Source organism: Haliaeetus leucocephalus, unplaced genomic scaffold (assembly GCF_000737465.1).
Source record: "Haliaeetus leucocephalus isolate CR32 unplaced genomic scaffold, Haliaeetus_leucocephalus-4.0 Scaffold146, whole genome shotgun sequence".
NCBI classification, from domain to species: Eukaryota; Metazoa; Chordata; class Aves; order Accipitriformes; family Accipitridae; genus Haliaeetus; species Haliaeetus leucocephalus.
The window spans coordinates 335,815-360,035 of NW_010972582.1; the positions used below are offsets into that span (position 1 = coordinate 335,815).

Sequence of the window (24,221 nt, forward strand, 5' to 3'; positions counted from 1 at the left end):
ATATAAGTAAACATTTATATACATCTTTCAGTGCTTTTCTCTTTTTTAATTTAATAGCATATATTAGAGCGAAATAACCTTTTTTTTTTTCCTAACACAGAGGCCCTGAGAAATTGAAATGTATTGACTAGCCTAAAGGACACAAAGAATCCTGTTTTTACTGTAATTCTGAATGAAAGTCCTACCTTTATAATTGAAAAGATTATATTGATGTTAATCCAAATGTGCTTTAATGGGGGGAAAAGCCCCTCTAATTACCTATAGCTGTGCTATTTACATTCCAAAGAGATACTCTAATTAATGGAAATCTTAATTTATGTCTCTAAATGCTGTATTAAGAGTGCTAATTTCAGGAACCACTTACTCTGTTTTAAACTAGAGCATATTTTATTCTTCCATGAAACTGAGACCTCTGTCATTAAATGCTAAGTGTAAACACTTTTGACTTTTTAATCCCAAAAATAGAATCTCATCATTGCTACATGTAGTAGTAACAAGTTAATATAAATGTGGAGGGAAGAGGTGTGTTCCCATGTGTGTGTATGTGTGATCGTAAGTTATTGCTATGGTGTTGCAGATAACATACGTTATACAGGAATCTAGTTACTGTGAATACAATATTGGGGAAAGCAGTAGAGAGTGGTAGTAATATATTCAGGTTAATACATCACTTTGGATTCTTCTCAGTCAGTTCTTCCTCAATACACATGAACTTCCAGCTTTAAAAACTCCAAACAGCAGTCATTTCTAGAAGAAATAAGGAATTGTTTAATTTTCCTGAAATGTTTAGAAGAACACATGCTGAAGTTCAATAGAATTTTCCTGTACTGAAAGATGAAATAGAGTACAATTCATTGGGGATGAGCTATATGGCTTTTGTAAAAGAAGTTATGCACTCCTGATAAGCAACCTCTGAAGTCCATGCCTCAGTCACTAAGCATGTGGACCTAAGGCAGGTAGTATAGTATGCTTGGATTTCCAAAACATAAGGTCCCTCCCCAAAGGAAAGTTATACTGGTTTGAGAGGGACAGTGGTGAAAAGAATAGAACAAAGGAAAGGGGATAAATGGTCAGTGGAGAGAAGTCACTGGAGGATGTACGCTATGGTCTGTCCTACTCAACATAGTTGTATGTGATCTAGAGAAGGGAGTAAAAAGTGAGCTGACAAAATTGGTGACAAAACTGTGTTACTCTGCAGTAATAAAGAAGGTGATGACTGCAAGAAATTGCAGAAGGACCTTGTGACATTGACTGTGTGAGCTGTGAGTGGAAGAGGAAAACTGAGTTTTGATAAATGAAATAATACACAAGGGGAAAAATGATCATAAATTCACATATAATATGATGGGTTCTCAGCTCATCCTATAGATGAAGTCTTGGAATTATGCCCTATGAGAATATCACCTCCAATCTCAGTAATGGTCAGAAAATCAAATACAATGTTAGAGACCGTAAGATAAGGACTAGAGAGCAAAGTAGAAAACCTCACTGTGTCACTGTATAAATCCATGACTACGAAGTGCGCTTCTGGGCCCACCATCTCAAAAAGGTTCAGACAAACATATCAAGGTTGATCAAAGGTATAAAAGATGATACAATATGTATGGATAGTATGGGACACATTTAAATAGACTAAATCTTTTTAGCTTGGGAAAGAGGTGATTGAAGGAGGATCTGATGGAGACAACTTACTTATTCATCAATCACTGCAGGTTTCTTGACATTCTTTTTCTGTTTCAAATCTATTGTTGGTACCATTGCAACCTCCGTACCAGAACTGGCCACAAGAATTGCCATTCTTGTCATAATACCATTTCACCACATAGTCCCGACAATCCCCTGGTTTCATAGGTTCCAAGCACCTTGGATCTGAAAGTATATCAGTAAAAGTTAGCTTGGATTCTGGGGATAAGTTACATTACCCTAGAAGTGCCTCCAGTAAAAAGAACAACCCTTCGTTTTCTTTCTTGTAGTGCCTGGGAATATATATGCCTCTCTCAATTTTGTAGCCAAACTCCATTTCTATTAATGAGTTACCTGAACAGGGCTAAACAAATACAGGATCAGTTTGAAATGAGACTGCCTAAATCCAGATGTAAGAACCAAGCTGCTATTTAAATACCTAAGCACACAATTGGTATGCAAGAGTTGTTTGTCTTCTAGGTTTGAAAATCTGGCTCTCACTGTGTGTGATGTCTGTAGACAGAGCACCCAGAAAAACAAAAGGTGATAAAAATCTAGTAACTATATTAGGGAGGGAGTGGGGTTTGCTTGTTGTTTTTTCTGGTGCAGACTTGCTACCCAGTACCTGAGGACAGTATTTATTACTTACCTTTTTGGGTTGTTGCTACCTGTGTTTGCAACACAGTTAGGTGGTGATCTTCTGTAGCAGTTACATTGAACAAAGAATTGACAACTGGACTCTGAGGTCTCATTTCAGATATGTCATAAAGTGGGGGAAATCTCGATTCTCTGTGAGCAGGAGTGGTCACAGTGTGATCCTGAGCAGATGGCAGTGGCTCAGTATATCTGGTCTGTGGTGGACTAGGCTGCAAAAGGAGTCAAAATCTTATAACTTAAAATTCTGTCTGGGCTCAGATGCTATGAGAAAAAATTGAGATAATTACATAGGAAACTTTTGCTAAATAACATGTGAAAAAAATTACCATTACAGCAGGTGGGTTCAGACCACCTTCTAGTGATTACTCAGTATGTGACCATGATTTTCTAGCACTGACAGCTGAATGAAAAGGCAAAGTAATGCCTTCTATTTAGTCACTAAGCTGAATTCATCCATTTGAAGCACAATTTTAGTCACTGCTTAGTCTGTAATATCAATAAAATAAAAAATGGGAGGAACTCTGGGGTAAATCAGTGCTTTTTAACATCTAGTACACTCACTGGGAATGATCTGACATCTTCAATCTATCAAGGAATGGAAAATGGCAGGCAAGAGGAACAGGATACTTGTTATTGATAGAAAAACACATGTACATTATTGCTCCTCTAAAGATCATTTCAGATGTGGAATCCCTCGAGTACAGCAAAATTTTCCAAAACTTGTGTTATAGGAACCACATCCTATTAGTAAGATTATCTCATAGATCTGTCCTTGCCTGTATCAAGCCAAGTGACAAATCACCCATTTTCCTGTTTCTAGCTAACAGCCAGTTGCTAATCATTAGAATTTTAGAGTTTACCTTGATGGAACTGTTAAGAGGCCAACCATGCTCTTCAAATTAAGACTATTATATAAAAATTTGCCCCTCTAGTGTTTTAGTATATTCAAGAAGATTTGCAAGGATCTTAATATAGTATGGTACAAATGACTGAATTAATCCCACATGTTGATTACCTACTGAGAACAGGAGGGGATCTGATACTATTTAATATCTTCCCATTTACAGGCCACTACTGAGACACTCAGTCAGTTTAAGAAAACTCTTCAGAGTTATTTGGACTCTGAAAAATGAAGTCTAGGTGAAATGTAAATGTGCAGACAATTCTTCGAATCCTTTGCATATTGCATTTCTTCTCCAGGTCTACAAAAAGGCTGTGTTTATTTCTGATAGTAATTCAACAGTTTTGAAGATTTAATTATAACCATCGCCAGCCAGAACCAAGTGTGTGAGCATCTAATCACTTAAAACTAATTCTATCTGTGATCCTTATCACATGCTTTATAAAGTCAGCAGCTATAAATCCAGGTTTACGTTTATTTTTCTTAATGATACAGAATGTCAAAATTGACCCCCAGTGTCACACAGATCTGCCTGGAGGTATTACAAGCCCCAAACCTAAATCAATCACACCTACTCAGGGAGTTCTTACTCAAAGAAACTAAACTGAATTTTGAAAGTGAACTATTTAAATATGAATGATATTACATAAACAATAATACAAAGGATTAATATTGGCTAATCCATTGACTCCTCCACAGTAAGCCAGTAATATTTAATTAGCTCCAATCTGTATTCAATTCACTCAATATTTAAATACCAGTATCATGGTCCACTATATGCATTCCATGCAGCTACAGAGGTTTATACATCAAATATTTCAGTAGCTTATTCAACAAGTTATAGGGGCAAGCAATGCCCAATTTTTATCATTGGCTATTTTTAGGCAAAGCAATAAAAACACCCTAGAGAGTTAGTGCTGATATACTGTAAAGGTGACAAATATCCTACTCCGATAATAAGACAGTGGCTGAAATATACCAAAGACCTAATAAGGCAACTAAGGTGATACACACCTGCAGAAAATATTTATCTATTGCATTAAAACTCCACCTGCCTATCTGTGCAGCAGCACCATGTAGGAGGGCAGAACCCCAATGCAGGGTAGGAGGAATTTAAAGCTGGAGAACGAAGAGTAACATGAATGAGGAGTCCTAGAACTACAGCCCAATGTGGAAAGCAAAACAATACTGAAAGCTTAATAACACCTGGAAAGCAGGTGTTCTTGTCTTCTATGACAAGAAGCATTGTACTAACACTCAGCTTGCACATAAATAAATGCCTTATACACTATGTGTCTGCCTCAGTAGGGACGTATCTGTAAGATTTCTAACTCCCTTCTAAGATGAATAAGAACTACAAAAAATATGAGGACTGTTGGCATTTATTGCAATTAAGAAATGGTATTACCATCTTTCTTCTGTAAGCCTCTGTTCTCAACAAATAAGTTCACTCTAAAAGTTTTGTTCAAATCTTTTGGTCTAGCCAAATGACACATTATCTGCATATTAAAAGAGTGGTGAATGGTGAAATAAAGAGTGTTTGAATTCAAATAAAGACACACATCTTTAAAAAACATTGATAACTGTTACTTCTTTACTTACTGGATAACTGATTCCTTCTGTAGGGAGCGTATAAATCTCTGAAGTTGTCATTTTGGGTAACTGGCTATTGGTATCTTCACTAGCAATTTCAGATTCCGGACTTGGAGATAGAGATAAAACAATATCTTTTCTGGTGTAGACTTCAGACACATTCTCACAGATTTTTGTGATCAGTTTATTTTCAAGAGCTGAAAAGATTAACAGAATGATGAAATTTATTAAGGGTAATCAAGAAACGTCATAATGATTCACCACAAGCTTTTAGTGCAGTATTAACACTAAATCTTTAATGATAGAGACTTGTGAAAGACCATCTTCTAAAGTTATGTCAAAATGCAAATGAGAACTAATAAAGTAACACAGTCTCTGAATTATTTGATTTTAAGGCCCTTTTGTTCTTTTAAGAAGAAACAGATAAAAATACCAAGTAATTTTTTTTAAGCAGAAGTTATAGCTCAACAGTGAAGGAAAAAAGAAACCAGAGTGAAGTGAAGAAAGCATTTACATGTAAGAAGGAAAAAGAAAAAACTGGGTGACACATTCTACTTATTTGCACAAAACAAAAATAATCAGTGACTGGGAATAGTTTTATGTTGAATGCTGGAGCCTGAGTCAGAACCCTAAATTTAATCCCAGCTGGGACCAGAACCTTAGCTTGGACTCTCTTCTTACTGTTAACACCTTAAATCCAGACTTAACTCCATCCACAGGCTCAGCATAGCAAAATAAGTTTATGCTCAGGAAAAATATACTTTATAGGGCTAGTCTGTGGTTAGTCTAGATCAATGTACTGTGGGGTTTTTTTTCATGGGTCATTATAGGTTTCCTCTGGATTTTCTCCTGATTCCAGCTGTGGCCACAAGATTTTCTCAAGCCGCAGTTAGAAATATACAATGTACTATCAGATCCCATTTCCTTGTGTGTTGCTCCACAACTTTTCACCTAGAATCAGGATGAAAGCATAGGTTTCCCTATGGCTTTCAGGAAAAAACCCAGGAGTGCTTGTAAGAGGTGGTGGAGGGACTCCGAGACTGACAAGAGCCATATGAAATAAAGAGAGAGAACGAGACAGAGATGTCGTGTCAAGGTGGAAGGAAATCTACACCCGTCTGGGATGAAACCATGGCCAAGCACAAAAGGACTGTGAGGGAAGGCTGATGCAAGCTCTCACAAAAGAGGAGTGCCCCAAAGAAGGCCTTGGCTCAGAAAACTGACATTCATTGTGTTTTATTGTTTCTGCAAGAGGTAAAAATTTGGCAAAGGTTTCATTTGGCCAAAGAAGAAGAGAAACAGAAGAAAGAGCTGCATCCAAAAGAGAAACATAAGCTGCCAATCAGCAGGCTGCCTTGCCTTGCTATGGGAAGAGCCAAACCCTCTTATGTGCTTATTCCAAGTTTCTTCTTACTAAAATAGTTCTTTTACCTGAAAGTGTCATGAAGTCATCTATCTGGTAAATATGTTCTTCATCAGGGTCTGTTGCGATGAGCTGCATTTCTTTCAGAAAATCATCATAATGAGGATCAGTCCTTTGAACAATCCCAATGACGAATACCTCAATATTCATAGCATGGGCCTCTCTTGCTATGGTATCTAGCCGTACTTTATCACGAGTGTCCGCTTGTCCATCTGTTATTACAACAGCCACTTTTCTTACTGCTGGGCGTGCTGCCTGAAACAACTGAATGGCTTCTCGGATAGCAGAAGCTGTGTACGTGCCTTCTCCTAAGTAGGGCATTTTATCAACAGCTGATTTCAGGTATTCTTTGGTTGAGTATTGCTTCAGAGAAGACACCAACTCCACTTTATGGCTGAAGTTGATAATGCCAATGCGGGTTGTAGCGTTGTTGGCAGATATCTTGTCAATGATTGTTTTCATAAAAGTTTTGGTAATATTGAAGTTATCTGGTCCAACGCTTTCTGAACTGTCAATGACAAATACTAGTTCCAGTGGTGTTACTCTACATCTGATACCACAACCTAGAAGAATAACCATTTCAGGCATTTTATGAGAAACCACCTTCATAAAGACAAATTGAACTCATATATCAGATTTACAATCAGTTAAAGCTCAATTAATGAATTCACTGATAGTTACTGATACTGAAAATAGAAACAGAACTGGACCAAATTACTTCCAGTATAGCTCTGGCAACATAGTGAGCATCATTTTCACATCAATGGTATCCTTACACACAAACATGCAGAGGACAAATCCATTCCATCAATATAAATTCAGTGTGTTTTATTAGAACTAATTTTTTTCTGTATTGGAATGCTTACCACATATTTCACTGATAAGTCTGATAACTTCTTCTCTCTGAAAAAGAGTATTAATTAATTTGCTGTGTGTTCTAGTTTTAAGAATGCTGAAATCTATCTATCTATTTATTTATTTACAAAAATGCAGGCAATGCAATGCCCCATAAACAACCTTGTGTAACATCACATAACCTTTAAATATTTCCCCAAAATAAACTCCTATCTTTTAAATTAACTCATGTATATACTTACCGAAAGACCAGGTTCGCCTTTTCTTCCCCAAATTCCCTGAAAATGTGTAGAATGCAATGATTAACAAAAGCCAAATTTGTCTAATTTCTATTGTGTAAAATTAAGTAATATGAAAATGTGTTTCACCTTTGGTCCTGGAGGTCCTGGGTCTCCAGCCTCTCCTTTGGCACCTTTGGTCCCTGGATCACCTTTATCTCCATAGTCTCCCTAATTTAGAACATCCATATTAAACACAGTCAGTAACTCCAGTTTTGTTGACAGTCAGAGCCGGAGTTATGGTTCGATGAGCTTTTAAGATAAATTTTCAGATTTTTTTTTTTTGTGTGTGGCTGCTTTATGTTGTATGTATTGTGAAGAGAACATCTGAAAGCAGGCTCTCAGAGAAACCAAGATGGGCAGTAGAAGCACCTTTAAGAAATTTCTGTGGAAAATTACCTTAATTCAGGAGTAAGGGGTAAAGACATCTTTATGCAAATGTCAAGAATTTAAAATTTTTACTCTTCTTTGATTTTCTTGAACTCTAAAACAATGTTTATGCTGGACCTATGTTAATTCAGACCTATGGAGAGACATAACTGCCTTACGTCAGCCAATGTACTGAAACTCACACCAGTTTTGTATAGAACCAACACGAAAAACTGGGAGCTTGCAAAGAACAGAGGAAAAGGCATGCCTGGACTGTTACATCCATTGGAAAATACGTAGTTTCACATTCAGAAGCAATTCCGCACTTTTTTCCTCAAGTGACTAAATCTTTTGATTTCCAGAAAGAGAAAGCATTCAACATTATGGTATTTCAAGAGACAGTTTTCACGTAATGCAAGTATGAAACATACTATCAAAAGATTCGGGTTCTAAATTAGACATTTCTTCAAGAATGAGATAGTGCAGGACAGTTTTTTACTTCTCTCTGGAAGTTACTGACCATGTTACATTTCACTTGAAACGTTAAAGGTCAGAAATTTATCTAGATTACTGTCTACTTTGATATTATTCCTCATTATTAGCCAGCCAATGGAATCACATAGATACCTCCTGTGTTACAGCATTTGCCATGGTGACTATCAATTTTAAGGAACCCTTTTGATTGTCTCAATCTGATTCTGATCTTACTCAAACTGGTATAAACCTCAAAATTGTACACAGCTCCTCCACAGCATTAAGAAACCAGTCTTCACTAAGTAAGCTCTTGGAAGACAGTTTCTATTCTATTTCACAAAATCATAATATCCAGCAAAGGATATTACTTTCCATTACCTGTCCATGAATTGAATCTAACCTCATCAAAATTAATGTCAGCGTAAGGGAGAGCAAATATGATCTACTGACTGCAGTGGTGCTGCTACTCTCTTACACATAAATATAGGAAAACCTGATCTCTTTGGTATTTGGCACATATATGAAATTCCTACTGAACTAAACCATTCATTTTCATGTGTGAGAAGTCTGCTATATTAACAGCAAACAGTAAAATTGTGAGTATTTGGAGAGATTTACATGGGGTCTCGAAGATTAGTCAAGATACAAGATGAATATGAAGAAGAGTGAAAATATTGCAATTATTATTACAGTATGTAGCATTTGGCATCTCAGAGAAAACAGAGTTAGGATGCAGAAATTTGAATCTGTGTGAAAGAGCTTGATATTCACTGTTGCATAAAAGCTCCAAGCTGTAGCAGCTTGAATAATACAGAAGTCTGAGAAAGTGCTATATAATGTGAGCTAGTGTAGACCATAGTACCATGAACATCATTAGTGCAGGCAACAAATGGCTGGGGCTCTGAATGGGTACTGCCTGCCTCAGGTGACTACAGAAGGGATTGAACTCTTATTTGGGTAACGTCTTAAAGTTAGGGAGCCTGATCATCTCTGCTCTCCCATGAAGACTGCCATGGGTTTTTTTCTCAGGGTTTTCAGACAGAGCCTTCACAATAGATTCAGTATTTCAGCTATGTTGTAATATTGCAGAGGGGCTGCCCAGCTGGCCCAGGCCCATGCTGTGAATTAAAGGTAGTGTACTGCACCATGCATTTACATCAACGCTCATTCCGCCTGGGGACACTGTTCTCAGTTGTGTGTGCACATAGTTGGTCTGCACATCCACATTGACCATAAGCCCTGGTTTTCTTTGGCCAGGCTGCTTCCATCAGAAGCTGCACATCTGAAAATCACTAATAAATAGCCAAAGTATTTAAATTCTCTGTGCGCAAATTTTGTTAGGTGGGAATAGGTATGTGTAGGAAATTCTTACAGTTTTTTTATCAACCAGGAAGTTGTTCAGTAAGGAAAGATTCAAGCTTCGGCTTCAATCATTGTAAAAAAAATGAGTCAAATAACACAAAGCCCCTAAAATATATTAGTCAAAAAGCAATTTTTTTTTTGTCAAAGCCTGGCAAATAAAAGGATGTTTTGTAATACCTGAAAAATATCTAAGATAACTGAATACATAATTTGACTAATTTTATTCTCCTGCTAACAGGTATGACCTCATTCTAGATCCTACTTTAGAGCCTGGTCTTTAATGACAGTTAGGATTTTCACAGACTTCAAAGCTGACAGTAAGTAGTAGGCACTTACCTTGCTAGCTATACAAGGCAATGTCTTTGCCTTCTATTTATCTTCAAAGACCTGTCACACCCAATAACCAATAAAGGAAGAAAAAATTACCTTTTTTTCCTTACTGCAAAACTAGGATTTACCTTTGGTCCAGGAAGGCCAATTCCTATTGATCCCTTTGGTCCAGGAAAACCTTGATTTCCTTTTTCTCCCTGAACAGAATAAGGAAATTAAGTTTAACTGAAAATTAAAGTAAAATCTATGCTGTATCTATTCATTTTATAACATTCTACATCATAGAGAAAGCCAGATATTTGTATTATGCAATGAAGCACATAATTTTCAAGACAGAATTGGTCTAAAGCTGGAGAAATAAGCAATTGGGTATGATTCAGAACACACATGAAGCCTTTATAAAGTATATAATGAAGAATTTATTCCTGATAAATTAAATGGAATATTGTCATTTCATTGAAACAGCTGAAAGACAAAAGTAACCTCATTGAGGCCCAGACAGTTATTGATCCAGTCCACAAGCAGTAAAATGAGGTCCAGCACAAAGGTTCTCTAGAAATACACACCCAGAATCTCTGCAGGGTTGACTAAGTTCGTCTGATCTTAAGTAAATAAAAAGACATCTCTGCTTTTCACAATGTGGAGAGCAGAACATCTTTTTGCTGATACTTCAGAAGACAGTATCAGTCTAGCTACAAAGTTCAAATTTGCTTATAATGATTGTTACGCATGCCGTGCTGCATGCACACAGACTTGAAAAGCATGTTCATGCTCACAGTGTGGGCATACAACATGTTATAAAACACAGCTGTAATAAAATACGTACAGAAAATCCTTCACAGCATCTGGCTTCCAGAAACTTTGCTGCTTTATTTAATAGGGTAACACAAATATTTTCTTCAGATCAACTGCTGTATGCATTTTAAACACAGCTGGGGTGATTATATTCCCTGGTACCTAAATGCTTCACCATAATTCACATTACATACATAATTCACATATCAGCAGTGTCCGGTTGTTGTGGTTTAACCCCAGCCAGCAACTAAGCACCACGCAGCCGCTCACTCACTCCCCCCCATCCAGTGGGATGGGGGAGAAAATTGGGAAAAGAAGCAAAACCCGTGGATTGAGATAAGAACGGTTTAAGAGAACAGAAAAGAAGAAACTAATGATAATAATGGTAACACTAATAAAATTACAACAGTAATAATAAAAGGATTGCAATATACAAATGAAGCACAGTGCGATTGCTCACCACCCGCTGATTGATGCCCAGTTTATCTCTGAGCAGCAATTCCCCTGCCCCCAGCCCCCCCCCAGTTTATATACTGGATGTGACGTCCCATGGTATGGAATACCCCTTTGGCCAGTTTGGGTCAGCTGTCCTGGCTGTGTCCTGTGCCAACTTCTTGTGCCCCTCCAGCTTTCTTGCTGGCTGGGCATCAGAAGCTGAAAAATCCTTGACTATAGACTAAACACTACTTAGCAACAACTGAAAACATCAGTGTGTTATCAGTATTCTTCTCATACTAAATCCAAAACATAACACTATACCAGCTACTAGGAAGACAGTTAACTCTATCCCAGCTGAAACCAGGACACTGGTGCAGATACCAAACCAGCTCCAGAGAATGTCAATGAGATCAGGAGCAGTCATCACCTGTACCAAACCTAGCCTATGAGATGCAAGTACAAGGTTAGTTTTACTTTTCAGTCAAGAGCTCTCATACTGTCTCACTAAAGCATCTTTTACTAACACTTGGATAGCTGCTCACAAATGGGCCTAAAGGGGTTATATTGCTCATAAGGGGCAGAGAAATACAAAAACGTTTCGAAATTTATCAAGACTCCAGCCTTCACCAAAGGCACACTAGTGCAGAAGGACCGACCACTGACCATTCCTGCTTTGCTGGATAGGGGCTCATGGATTTCTGCAGGCAGAGAAGCAGCTGCACAGTGCACAGCCAAGTCAACCTTCTCTTCTTTGTACTCAAGGCTCCTGAGTCCCATGAGTTGGGAATTCACCGGGAGTTAGACGATGAGATGCAGCTCCTAGAAGAGGCAGTATACTACGAGTCATGGTCCATGGATGGTTTTCCCTGTCCAAATTCAAGATTTGACTGAGATCCTGCTAAGACGGGAGCTTCTGCTCACACATGGGTGCGTTGTGGTCTTGCCCCATGCTAGGCAAAGGCACCCGCTGCACTCTGCTGTTCACATCTCCACGGGAGCACTGCCTTTACAGCCATGTCCTGTGGGAGCCTCTTGGTCCACTAGTCCTAACTCAGGGAGCTAAAATGCTCTCCTCGTCATTGGGGCTACCGATCACTGACCTGCTAACAGGCAGCCTCTTGCCTCTGTAAGCAGAACTTCCCCCCTTCCCTCTCCCCAATTTCTTACAGCAGCAAAAATTCAGACACTGTTACGTAGACTCTGGAGACTGGAAAAGAAACTGATGCACCAAATTACATAGCTGATTCACTAGGAAAAAAAAAAAAAAAATTGCTTCCAAATAGGAAATATTCCTAAGGCAATGGAATGCACAAGGCAATTTATTTTGTGCTGTTGGAGGAACGCACAGTGACTATTTAATCTAATTTACTTTAAGTCACTTTTTAGCAGGATTGTGCTTCCTGGGTCCTTCACATAGGTTATTAATGCAAATGGCTTTTAAACATAGTGAAACTGTGTGCCAGCTTGTTTCAATGCTTGCTGTCCAGCACTGGGACTGACTATCCTTCCTGACTAGAGTCATCACACAGCTTCCTGATTAACACCTTTGCAGATCTGCCAAGCACATACATATGAACCAGAATTAGGATATGCTGTATATTCCAGTCGTCCTTCACTAATAATAAATGTCAGATCCGACAAAACTATAGATTTATTGCTGCCATTTGTTACAGCCCATTTGACACTGTTAGGATGGTGTTCAGGCAATGAAAACTGAATGAGACCTACTGTTCTCAAAAAATCCATACCTGTACAGCTTACGTTTCTCACAGGCATACATGTGAGTTTTATCCTCTAAAAAGTCAGCTACAGAACCAAATCCTGCTTCCTCTACTTGTGGAATCAATCAAAATATGAAGGATTTATCACAGATACCACAACTGAACATTTAGTAAAAACCAAGAAGTGTGCTGTATTAATTTAAAAATATTTATTGCTTTGCCTATTCAATCCAACCTACATAATTAAATTCGAACTTAACCATTAGTCTTATCATAAAAAACAAAGTGCTATGCATGTAAAAATGCAGACCCTTGGATCTCTGACCCTAATATCCTGCTAGATTACTGATCAATAAGAGGACTTTTATGTAAAAATGTCATTCTATGAACTGAGTGCAGATCTGAGAATGTCTAGACTGTGGTTTGGAAAGGAAACCAAGCATAAAAAAAGAAGACCTGTGAATGTAGCTATCAACATAAAGTTACTTGAAAACCATCTCCTTTTTGACATTCTGTTCTTGCCATATGCAGACTGAGCTCTATGTATATATAAAAAAAATACTTGGAGTGATATTGATAGTTCAAATGCAGGAGTATAGTAGCTTTAAGCTGATGAATAGTGGCCAAAAAGAATGAAGTTTGACACGGCTGTGAAGAGATAGAAGGACAGAAGAGACAGGTAGAAGCTCAACAACCATCAGCGTATGGAGGAAACAGGTACTACAAGAACAAGACAGTTGCCGAAGTTGTTCAGAAAGAAGTTGTTCCTAAGAATTACATAAGAATAACTATAATTTTGAAAAGTGATTGTTAAGGGAAGAAGATTTAAATGACAAGACTGTACCTACACAACTCGTGGGAAGCTACAGAAACAACACCAGCTGAGTTTGATGCACCTCATCACTACAGTTTTTGTTTCAAACCCAAAGACAAAGACCTTCCATAGCCAGAGCACGTGTTGCTTTCCTACATCCCTAAACTCCACATCCTTACATTACAAACATGCCTTTGTCTGACAGTGTGTGTCAGTGGACTGTGTTCTTCCACTGGAAAACTTCCGTAATGGAACTGAGTTCTCTACACTTCTAAAATATGCTTTAGCTACTTATTCATAGCAGTGCCAACATAGCATCCAAAACTTGGGGGTGGGGGGGAGGGGATAGAGAGAGATGTATGTGTACACACTGAGCATATTTTGACTAACCTTCATCCTTTTTCAGGAACCAAAAAAATATTATATAATCTGTATATTTTTTTCATGTATCATCAGATGCATTTGATTGCTGAAACATTTCTGTTCAGAATGGCAATTGTGCTCTTATAAATAACCTCACATACACATAGAATTAACAGAGATATATCCCAAGTATTAGATTCTGCAAACACATCAGAAATGTCTATTAAAGCCAGGCAGGAAATAGTTTTCCTATACCATAAAGCCATACAGAGATGGCAGAAATTCTATTTTCCGTAAGAATAGAGCAAAGAGCCTTCAGCAAACAAAGGAAGAAGAGAAAAGAAAATAAGAGGTTCCTTATGGCCTCACATTAAAATATGTAATAGCTTTGTGATTACTGATAACAATTAATATAGAAGAAAACTGCAAACGGATCAGAACCAAAGGTCTAGACAGTCATGACTCTAACCGTATAGAGATCTGTCTAGCAAAATCCTGAGATGAGATAAATCAGAATCCATTAAAGAAAGAAAGTTACACAAGGAGAAAAGAAAGAACACAGTAAAGTATGTTTTTATGCCATGAAACACCTCACAGTGAAAAAAGGAAGGGCTCTCTGCAGTATGAAGAGGGAAATGATTGAACATGAATATAAAAATAGAAGACATTGAAGCTGGAATAAGAGCAAGTACCGAACAAAACAAATTCAGAAGGAATCAGTGCTTTTTTGGTAGAACTTGTAATTCCATGCAGAACCAAAGAAAGATTCTCCTCTTAAACATTTTGCCAACAAGGTACATTTAAATGATTTTTTTTCTTTGTTTCAGCATGTCGCTATTTTCCAATGAAAACCTATTTTGTCAATTAATTCCCTAGTGGCTTTTGTGTCTACAGCCAACTGCAGTACAGAGAGGCATCTTTCCCAACCCAACTAAAAGAACGCCCATCTTAGTGAATCATTAGTGGTTTGATAACCTAGAGTTGGAGAGCTAAGCACAGTCCTCCTGATCCAGGGAAATATTCAATCATATGGTCAATTTTAAGCACACTGATTTAAGAGAAATAGGAGAAACTTGGGTTGTTCTCCACTAAAGCCTCCAGTTTTAATGATTTTCTTCTATACATTTATGACAAGGCAATTTATTAACTTTGAATGTTCAGAATATGTTACCATGTTTGTGTTTCTCCTTATAAGAAGAGAAGTTGTGGTTATGGCTGGAACTGGGTGAGTAAAAACCTGATGAAGACTATGTGGGAGACTGGCTAATTTCTTTTATATTCCTGTATGTGTTGTTTGACTTATTTTGACATGGTAGATCTCTGTTACTGTTTTTACAAGGGCATCCAGAGAAAACTCTGGATGTTTTCTTTGGAGTGTCCTTTAAATCTAAGTAAACCAGTAAGATGTGGCAGAGATGAGACTTTTTCCAGGTTAAATATACCTGTAACAACGAGAATAATAGGAGAGCAAATGGATGCCACCAATACTGAAAACTCAACAATTAAAGTAAATATTACAGACCTAATGAACAAGAAACTTACATATACAATGAATATTTGCAGGTATTCACTGGCTCAGTGGCTGAGAGAAAAACAGACAATGAATCTCCTTAAGAGGCAGTTTTGAGAAGAAAGTGGACAGGTATCATATTAAACTGGATTACCTTGTTTCCTTGTATGCTGTCGCCAGGGGGGCCACGTGGACCAGGCAAGCCTTGCTGTCCCATAACACCCTGTAACAGTCAGTGAGGCAAAAAAAAAGAAGAATTAGGTGGTAAGCTCTATTCCTGCTGACAGTAAGGAAGTCATCTCAAAGTCACTGCAAGCAAAAAGTAAAACCATGTCAAAGACTAGTTCTGATTCTTCTTTGGTTTATGGTTTCTCGCTGTGGGCCTTAGTAATTATAATTGGTAAATTCCCAGGAAAGCAAAGGAACATTTAAGCTGAAAATAATTAAAGAATAAAATCTGCCCATGACACAGTGTTATATTTTCCCCAGTTTTTCCCACATAGAAACCAACAGAAACCATCTTTATACAACAGCTTTGTGCAATCACTCCACACAAGAGAGGCACAACAGTAAAGGCACAAAGGACCAGAGCAATAAAACCCAGCACAAGTAAATCTGCCAGGCAAGTTAGCTAGTTCTTGTGCACCACGTCCAATACGCCCAGCCCCTGTGGTATCACAGTCTCTGAGAGCACCAGTCACTCCGAAAATTGTAAGTGGGAGGGGAAGAGAGAAAAGCCAAAGCAGCACCTGCTGATTTGTGTCAATACAGTCAAAGCCAGGTAAAGCCCTTCTGTTTGGAGCCAGGCTAATCTAACATTTCAAAGTGACAAAGTGAAGCATATCACTTTGATTACATCAAAATTAAACTTCTTCTTCCTTTTTTTGTTCTTTATATTTAGTTGAAAAAAGCTTTTGAAATTTGACCAAGCTTCATAACTGCTTCTGTAGAGGTCGGGTTGGATTTTTTGATTATTGTCTTATAATAAATAGTTGCCGCGCTCCAATACAGGAAATGGCATTCATTCAGTGGTATGTAAATTACCTACATTTTGCATATGTTGAATATTTAGGCAGAAGTATATCAAAACTTGATCATCATTAAATAGAAATATATAGCTCAAATATTTAACTTCTAGATATTAGTGATGTTTGAAAAGTCATCATTCTCATCTGTGTAGACATAAAATTTGCCACAAACTTTGACAGAATCTCTTGTGAAAAATACTGTTAATCTATATATTTTTAAGCAGGGATTCACACAAAACATTGTGCTAAATAGCTTATCTCAAGAACTAGATGCTACAAGCAGGCCCTCACCCTTGAAAACAAAATAATGTTTCCCCACAGAGAACATATTTTTTCATTCTCAAAGGCTTTATGGAAGCAGCACACAGTGTCACACATTTGTAGGATTTTGTCACTCAGTCCAAACCTACTTTTTTTAAACAGACTGCGTCTGTATGATTTACCAAGGTACTGAAATTGCTGCAGTTTTCAGAAAGCAAGGCAAAGTCAGACATCCTGAGAAAATATTTGTGCTCTGTCGCTCACTGCATTTCTGTAACAGGTTGGTATATAGCAACATTTCTCCTTTCAGATACTAGTTTATTCAAAATGGCAGTGGAGACTTCTGTTAATCTCTGCTAAGGAAATCACATAAAAAAGTTACAAAGGTGTATCTATTTTTAACTTAAAGTGGAGAAATATACACAATGTTTCTCTTCATTCCCTTTATAAAAATAACTGATGGATACACCTATAATAAAGAAATCCAGGTAATGCATTGAACTTCTTTTCTTACCAGTATGTCTTTTTTGAATTATAATTCACTTCAGTGGAGGGAGGAAAAAATTGCCCAGATGTTGCATGCTGGCTGCTTATAGAATTAATTTTCTGTTTTCATGCTTCTTTCCTAATGGTTTTACTAATGAAATTAATTGGATTGAATTTCACTGAGCAAAAATTGCAAACATAAAATTCACATTTAACGTATTTTCCACCACAAAAGAATCTCTTGGAAACAGAATAGATACAAACAGAAGAAATGCATCCACCTGATAGTTCTGTTCAATTTCCAGCTGTAATCTCATAAAGTTTAGCTGCAAATGCAATTTTCATCCAGTTAGTATTCCTTCCTAATTTGGTTGGTAGAACTGTATGGTCAGTGCCCATGTTTTTATGCTTGATTTCTCTGGCAGTTGCATCAATATAAATCAATATGAAGATATTTTGGTGTCTGAGAGATCAGAGTCTGGCAGGCAGCACCACAAAAGAGCACAAAAGCTTCTACATGGCATTATACCAACCTTGGGACCAACCGTTCCGATTCCCCGTGGCCCTGGGGGCCCAGGATAGCCTCTCATTCCACGGTCTCCCTGAAAATTGTCACAGAAATGTCTGTAATTTATCACCTATTAACTGTTACATCTTCCTCCACTTATACAGCAGTCAGTCAAACTACACAGTTTAAAAAACAAAATAAACAAATGTTACATACATAAGCAGTTGCTTTACAGATCAATATTAGAAAACGCCCAAAATGCAGGCACCCACATTATTTAAGCTCCAGGTGAGGAACATTTTTCCTCAAGCAAAGGTCCATGTGATCAAAATCACCAACAGTTAGGCCTCTAATTTGCAAACTTAGTGGCTACAGAAGAAAAAGAAAAGCAAACTCATTTGAAAACAACACCATTTTTCCATCACGTTCTGCAGTGGCTTACCAGGATGGACAGGGAGCTTACTAGTGGGACACAACAGTCATCATGCCCTTTACTGATACTGTGCTTGTTCTGAAACTAGAGACATTTAATTTCCAGAACTGTCAAACTAATGCGTTCATGAAACTGAATGAATTTTAATAGCATTGATATAGAGGAACAAAAAGAACAGCCCTTTCTTTGTTTTCTTAAAAAGCCTTAATGCACATATGTTTAGCTTGATTTCTTGAGGAAATGAGGCTTAAGGGATACTCTGCCTGTGTTTCTGCTTGTCTATGTTAGTCCTTTTTTTTCTCCCAGTATATTTTGAACTTATCAGCTGATTTCAGCCAAATTAATCAGAAATGTAGAGGCCTTGAGCATATTCATTTTCGACAGTTTTGGTGATAATTGGAGGCTGGGTAAAGGAGATTCAATTTATGCTTTTAGTGGGGGAAAAAACCCAGAGGGGGGGTCATCCCTTAACCAGCAGGCAGACAGAAGGCATCAGCTGCTTGGCCAGGGGAATGCAGGTAACGCTGAGCCCGGTGCTGCCCCGCATGCTGCAGATGAGCCCAGTGAAGGAGATGGGGCTCAGGGGACATTACTGGTAAGGGAAGGCACAGGGACATAAGAGGCAGTTTTACCTTCCTCAGTCCATAATTCTACAAATGAGGGAATAGGAACACATTCAGCACATGATCCCTAGAAAACTCCCATCAGTTTGAAAAGAAAAAAGAAATCTATAACTAATAAATCATAGATGCAGAAAATTCTGAATCAGGTTTAGCAAATGTCCCTAAACCTATGCCTGTGCAGGCAAGTGCAAAAGAAAGAAATGTTCTGATATGCTATTGATCGTCCAATATATTAACAACAGAGCCAGGAAGAAATTGTATTTCTTGACAAAATAAAAAAATTCATTATAAAAACTCTGCATTGTACTTGTTTTGGCACTCAGAAAAGCTGTGGAAAAGGCTGTGCCTGCAGAGGGAGCATTCTAACTAGGAGAGAGGTGCAAGTATGAATCACACAAATCACAGATGACACTTGAGTTGTGGTAGGTGAAAAGAAACAACATTATCAAACTGATTAAAAAAGAAGGAAACAAAAGTACAGAATATTTTACTGACTTCCTTTACTTTTTGGGAGGAATGTGTGCAGTCATTATAATGTCTGCTTTTAGGTGACACACCCAAGGTTCAATTTCTAGCGAGAGATGACTCCAATCTGTGTTTTTTATATATGGCTATGATACTTTTATGCTAAGTCCTGACATATGTGCTATTTATGTAAATATATTAGGGCCCAAACTATGCTCAGGTTTGATGGATTCGGAAAGGTGGGAAGTCTGAATCCAAACACTAAGGCTTAGACTGAGTTTATAATGCTTTCCTTCTTGATGTAACATTTGGCTTCTGAAATTATTTTCAATTCCTCTTTCTTCCAAAGCACTGGAGACTGGGCAATTTGAGTCAGGGCATAGGCATGGTACATGGATGCTCTTAGCTTTAAATTGGTGTGTCAATTCATTGGGTTAAACTGATTGCCATGTTCAGTCAGGAGGAAATTTCTCCCTCAGATTTGATCACAGAGGGGAGTTTGTTGTTTTCATCTAGTATGGTTTGGAAAAGGGAACTAAAGAGAGAGCTACTCTCTTTAGTAGTATTCTTCTTAAGATGACCTGAGGCTTTTATATCACACCTTCCCTGCTAATGCAAAGAGCCAAGATATTGGCAATGCCCTTGAACTTTTTGTCTCCCCCCACCCCCAATTCTAGCTATAAACTCTTAAAGATTACAATCTTAAGTACTTAAAGATTATAGCACTTAAGTCTGGTACACAGTGCTTGGAAATGCCCCTCTGCAGTGGGATGAATGGTAGGTATTCCTGATCTTTTAAAACATGCTCAGTTTCTCAATTCCTCCTGCAATGCATTTTCTTACAATGAACTTGAGATTGTCACGTTACTAGGAAATACTGAGAGTCTAGGCAAATGTAGTCATCTTCCTATTTAGTACCATCTATTATCAAAGGAATAATTATTGGTCCTCAATGTCCCTGCAAACCATAATACAACCTTAAGCTGTTCGTAGGAGAACCCTTCATGAGCAGAAGTTGCACAGAGCAGCCAAAGCTTTCTCTGCCCAAGCCTCCTTCTGAAACCTGCCAGGGGTGCCAGAGCGAAGAGGTGGATATACAGATGAGGCTTCACATTATAAGTTTTTTTTAGGAGATCCTGGGCTGCTGTGGCCTGTGAAACAGCCTGTAAGCTGCTGTGATGGAAGCTGAATGGGAAGTTACCAAAAAACTAAATGATTCCTTATGGGCCAGTATCAAATATACCCACAACCTGCTCTTAGACCAGCCCTGACCGAAAAGAGTGTAAGGGTGACTTGAAGTCATCTGCCTCTTCCTCCCATGGGTAACACATTCTTACACAGGGTCGTTGCAGGTGAAGGATCGAATTTTAGCCTCACATGCTTAGTTAATACCAGATGTCTCACAGAAAAGCTCTTTTGTAGAGCTTTTGAGTAATCCTCAAAGTTTCTGTATTTCTTGGCTTAGAGAAAAAAGACTTTTATTTTGTTTTATGAGTTGTGAAGTGGAGCAGTTCTTTTTTCTAAGGTGTGACAGTAAACTGTCCTCCAGGGAAGTAATTTCAAGAAGGATTAGTACTGTTCTTTGATGAGGTCTAATTTATTTCCTGTATTGTGCTTGTAGACAAGCTTGTCACCATCAGCAAAACAGTGAACTAGAAAAACACCACTGAAACAAGAAATAAAGACCTGAGTCAAGACAGCGTAAAGTAGGTAATTCCAATGTCTATTCCATATCATTTGTTCAAGAAAATTCATTACATGACCTGACGGTCACCTGAAAAATAAATCTTGGCTTCCAAATATATACACCTCATTTACTGTGAAGCATGCGTATTTGATACTGAAACATACAACGGACACTGCAAGACTCTGTTTAGTGAGAACTAGTGGATATAATGGTATGTGTAAGAAGAACATATTACAAAAAAAAGACATTGCATCTCTACTTTCCACATTTTAGTTCAAGTAGACAGGGCCCAAGCTGCAAAAGTTGTTTATATTGCAACTGGATCCAGCCCAAATGTTCATGCACTAGGGACCATGCTAGGGGTTTTAATAATCCTTCTGCTATCCAGTTACTGAGAATGAAGCTTGCTTTCTAGTGCTAGGCTCTTGCTCTTGAATGTCTGTAACCCACCTCCTAGTCGGCCAGAGTGCTTTTAAATCAATCTTTTATTATATTCTGACATTATGTGCTTCTGTTTTAATGCTACAGAAAATAGGGTGCTGCCAGGATTGAATGCATCCCACATGTTCCAATTTTTTTTTCATGTGAATTTGACCTCTGATACATAAAATTCCTATCTAGCAGTGTGCACATATGTGAGCCATTTCTGAAAGTGGGGAGAACAGAGCTCTGATTCAGCTGAGTGGAACATTCCTATATAATGATACTCAAAGGCATTTCAAATTAACTAGTGTGTAAATTTATGAGTCTCTTTTATCAAATAAATGTTCTTTTTTATATGCAGAGATTGTTGCTGTTCTTCTTATATTCACGTTTTTATGTGGAAGGGATGAGAGGTAGCCAATGCACTTACATTTTATTTGAAAAAACAGAAGATTGTCCATTTTATGAACTAAGTTCTGGGGGAATTCTTGCAATTCAAGTGAATTGTTTTTCCTTGTGGCATCTTTGCTACCAGGAAGTTATGTAGAGACTAAGGATTCACAACTTTGTATAAGCAAACAGGATAAAAAAATCAGGAAGGGAGAAGAGATGTTTATATACTTCATTTCTTTTTTTCCAGTGTACTCTACACCATGTCTAGTGTGGATGCACAGAACTAAATCACAGATGTGACTATCTATTCGGATAATGCATGCTTTGGTGCAGCAGTCACACAATTCCTGGGTTGTGGGACTGCTCAGACCTCTTTTTGGTCTAGAACCCAAAGCACAGTAAATGGGTCTACTGGAGATTCACTTTGACAGCACATTTCCGATCCAGCCTAAAACACCCGTGCAGATCACCCAAGAAGACTCTGAGCTTGTATGTGTGGCTGCCTGAATTAGACTGACTGCACATGCTGAGGTCTTGCTCCTTAGGCTGTATCACACCCAGCTCCCACAACCCGTTCTATTAACCTGAAAACACAGCTTCCTTTGCATCCATGTTTTTCAACAGTTTGGTTCTTAGAATCAAGCTACCTAATTCTGACAATTTTTGTGACAATGGCAATGACTCGATGGAAAAGAGGAAGATACTTTTAATTTACATGACAACCCTGATCTGACCCGAAATTGTCAGAAAACACGAGAGTAGTGTTAACAATTTATCAGTCTGCCTTTGCCTAATCTTTTGCTGGCTTCTTTATAACTAATGAGTTAGGATGAGAGTTGCTATTACTAGATATTCCATTGTGCTATTTCCTGTTGTAATTAAATACTATTAAATTATAAGAGCCTCGCCTCTTGGTCACAGCTATTTCACTTTTGCTCAGTCAAATTCAGGTTGAAGTAATGGGCCTATTGCCAAATTTATTATTAATTGGTAACATTCAACTAACACAACACAGGTCATATTCCTCCACAAAAGGTACTACCAATAAACCTCCTTTACTAGTACTGTGAATAAACTTCAGCCCACAGATCTGGGGGGATGGTAATACTTCTTATGCTGTTCATGGGTGAAGAAGAGACTGACAAGTAAGGATGTGATGTCTTTATAAAGGAATATGAGCAACTCACTTCAACTGGCCATGATGTAAATCACTTAGAGTACTATAATAGCTAATCTATGATTTAATTAAATATATATGTTATTATATCACAAGACTTACAGTGGTTTAAGAATAACTGATAAAAAGACTATATCCCATGTTCTCCACTGCAAAAAAATGGATTTATTTTCTTTCACTTCACAGCTTTTACCTCCTCCCCTCTAATGCACTTTATGATACCGTATTGTACTTCCATCATTCATGATCTGTGTTGGAACTTTCCTAATAATCATACAGCCAAAGAATTGCTTGTCCCAGCAATTACATGAATTCAAGATTGTAAGAACAGAAGGGACTTGTGACCCACTTTTAGATCTCTCATATAAGCTAGGCACTATGACTTTCCTAAGTGCCTTTCTGTATACCTTGTATATTTGTAATACTTTTCAGAAACACAACCACAAACATTGATTTTAAAAATTCCAGTTGTGAGAAATTTCACTGCAATGATTCTAGTGGTTTCCTTTCACTTAAAAAAAAATAAAATCTTTCATTTCCATTTTGGATTTAACTCAAATTTGTTTATATTAAACCCCTATATTCCCACTGAAATTCTGATTTGTATTTCTGGGGTTTGTAATCTTTTGACCCTGGCATAACAGTGGGAGATCATCTTATTTGATTACCTGACATGACCTTCCAATTCCTTTTCTTTGGGAAACACTACTTTCTAGAATTACGCATTTAGGAAGTGAGGGCGAATTCCAGACGTAACGATGCCCCCAGACATTCTGTAGTCATAAGTTACATTTTTATCAATATCTGCCTTAATAATTTCATATAAGATTCTCGGATTTTAATGAATTGTTCCGTAGTACCAAAAAAAATGTCTTATAAGACTGTATCATATCAAGTCTAGTATCTCTATTTGGAAAAGATATAATCTCGTACAAAAAAATCTAATTAGTTTAGCTCTATGTATTTTCTGTAAGTCTATATTGAATAACATAATTGAAATTACCTTTAGTTCTCTAGTAGTTTGTGTCATGGGCCAGACCTTGCATTACTTTATGTGAAATGTCTTGTATTGATAAGTGGTAATTCAGAATAGCAGCACAAAGCCAGGTTTCCCAGATCCCATTGTCAGGCCATTCTATGGTCATTCTAAGGTCAGGTCATTCTAAGGATG

At 37.7% G+C, this 24,221-nt stretch overlaps 1 protein-coding gene across 1 annotated transcript in view; it reads right to left on the minus strand.

Annotated features, from left to right (window-relative positions):
• Nucleotides 1-323: 323 nt before the first annotated feature.
• Nucleotides 324-24,221, minus strand: part of COL28A1 (collagen, type XXVIII, alpha 1) — a 91,609-nt gene continuing 67,711 nt past the window's right edge. Inside the window, exons 27-37 of the mRNA XM_010561466.1 lie at nt 17,875-17,943; nt 15,721-15,789; nt 10,054-10,122; nt 7,481-7,561; nt 7,355-7,390; nt 7,124-7,160; nt 6,266-6,820; nt 4,844-5,031; nt 2,333-2,549; nt 1,693-1,869; nt 324-747 (exon numbers count right to left, since the gene is read on the minus strand). Coding sequence (XP_010559768.1) covers nt 1,700-1,869; nt 2,333-2,549; nt 4,844-5,031; nt 6,266-6,820; nt 7,124-7,160; nt 7,355-7,390; nt 7,481-7,561; nt 10,054-10,122; nt 15,721-15,789; nt 17,875-17,943 — 1,491 coding nt within the window. The 3' untranslated portion in view covers nt 324-747; nt 1,693-1,699. The remainder of the gene's footprint in view (nt 748-1,692; nt 1,870-2,332; nt 2,550-4,843; nt 5,032-6,265; nt 6,821-7,123; nt 7,161-7,354; nt 7,391-7,480; nt 7,562-10,053; nt 10,123-15,720; nt 15,790-17,874; nt 17,944-24,221) is intronic.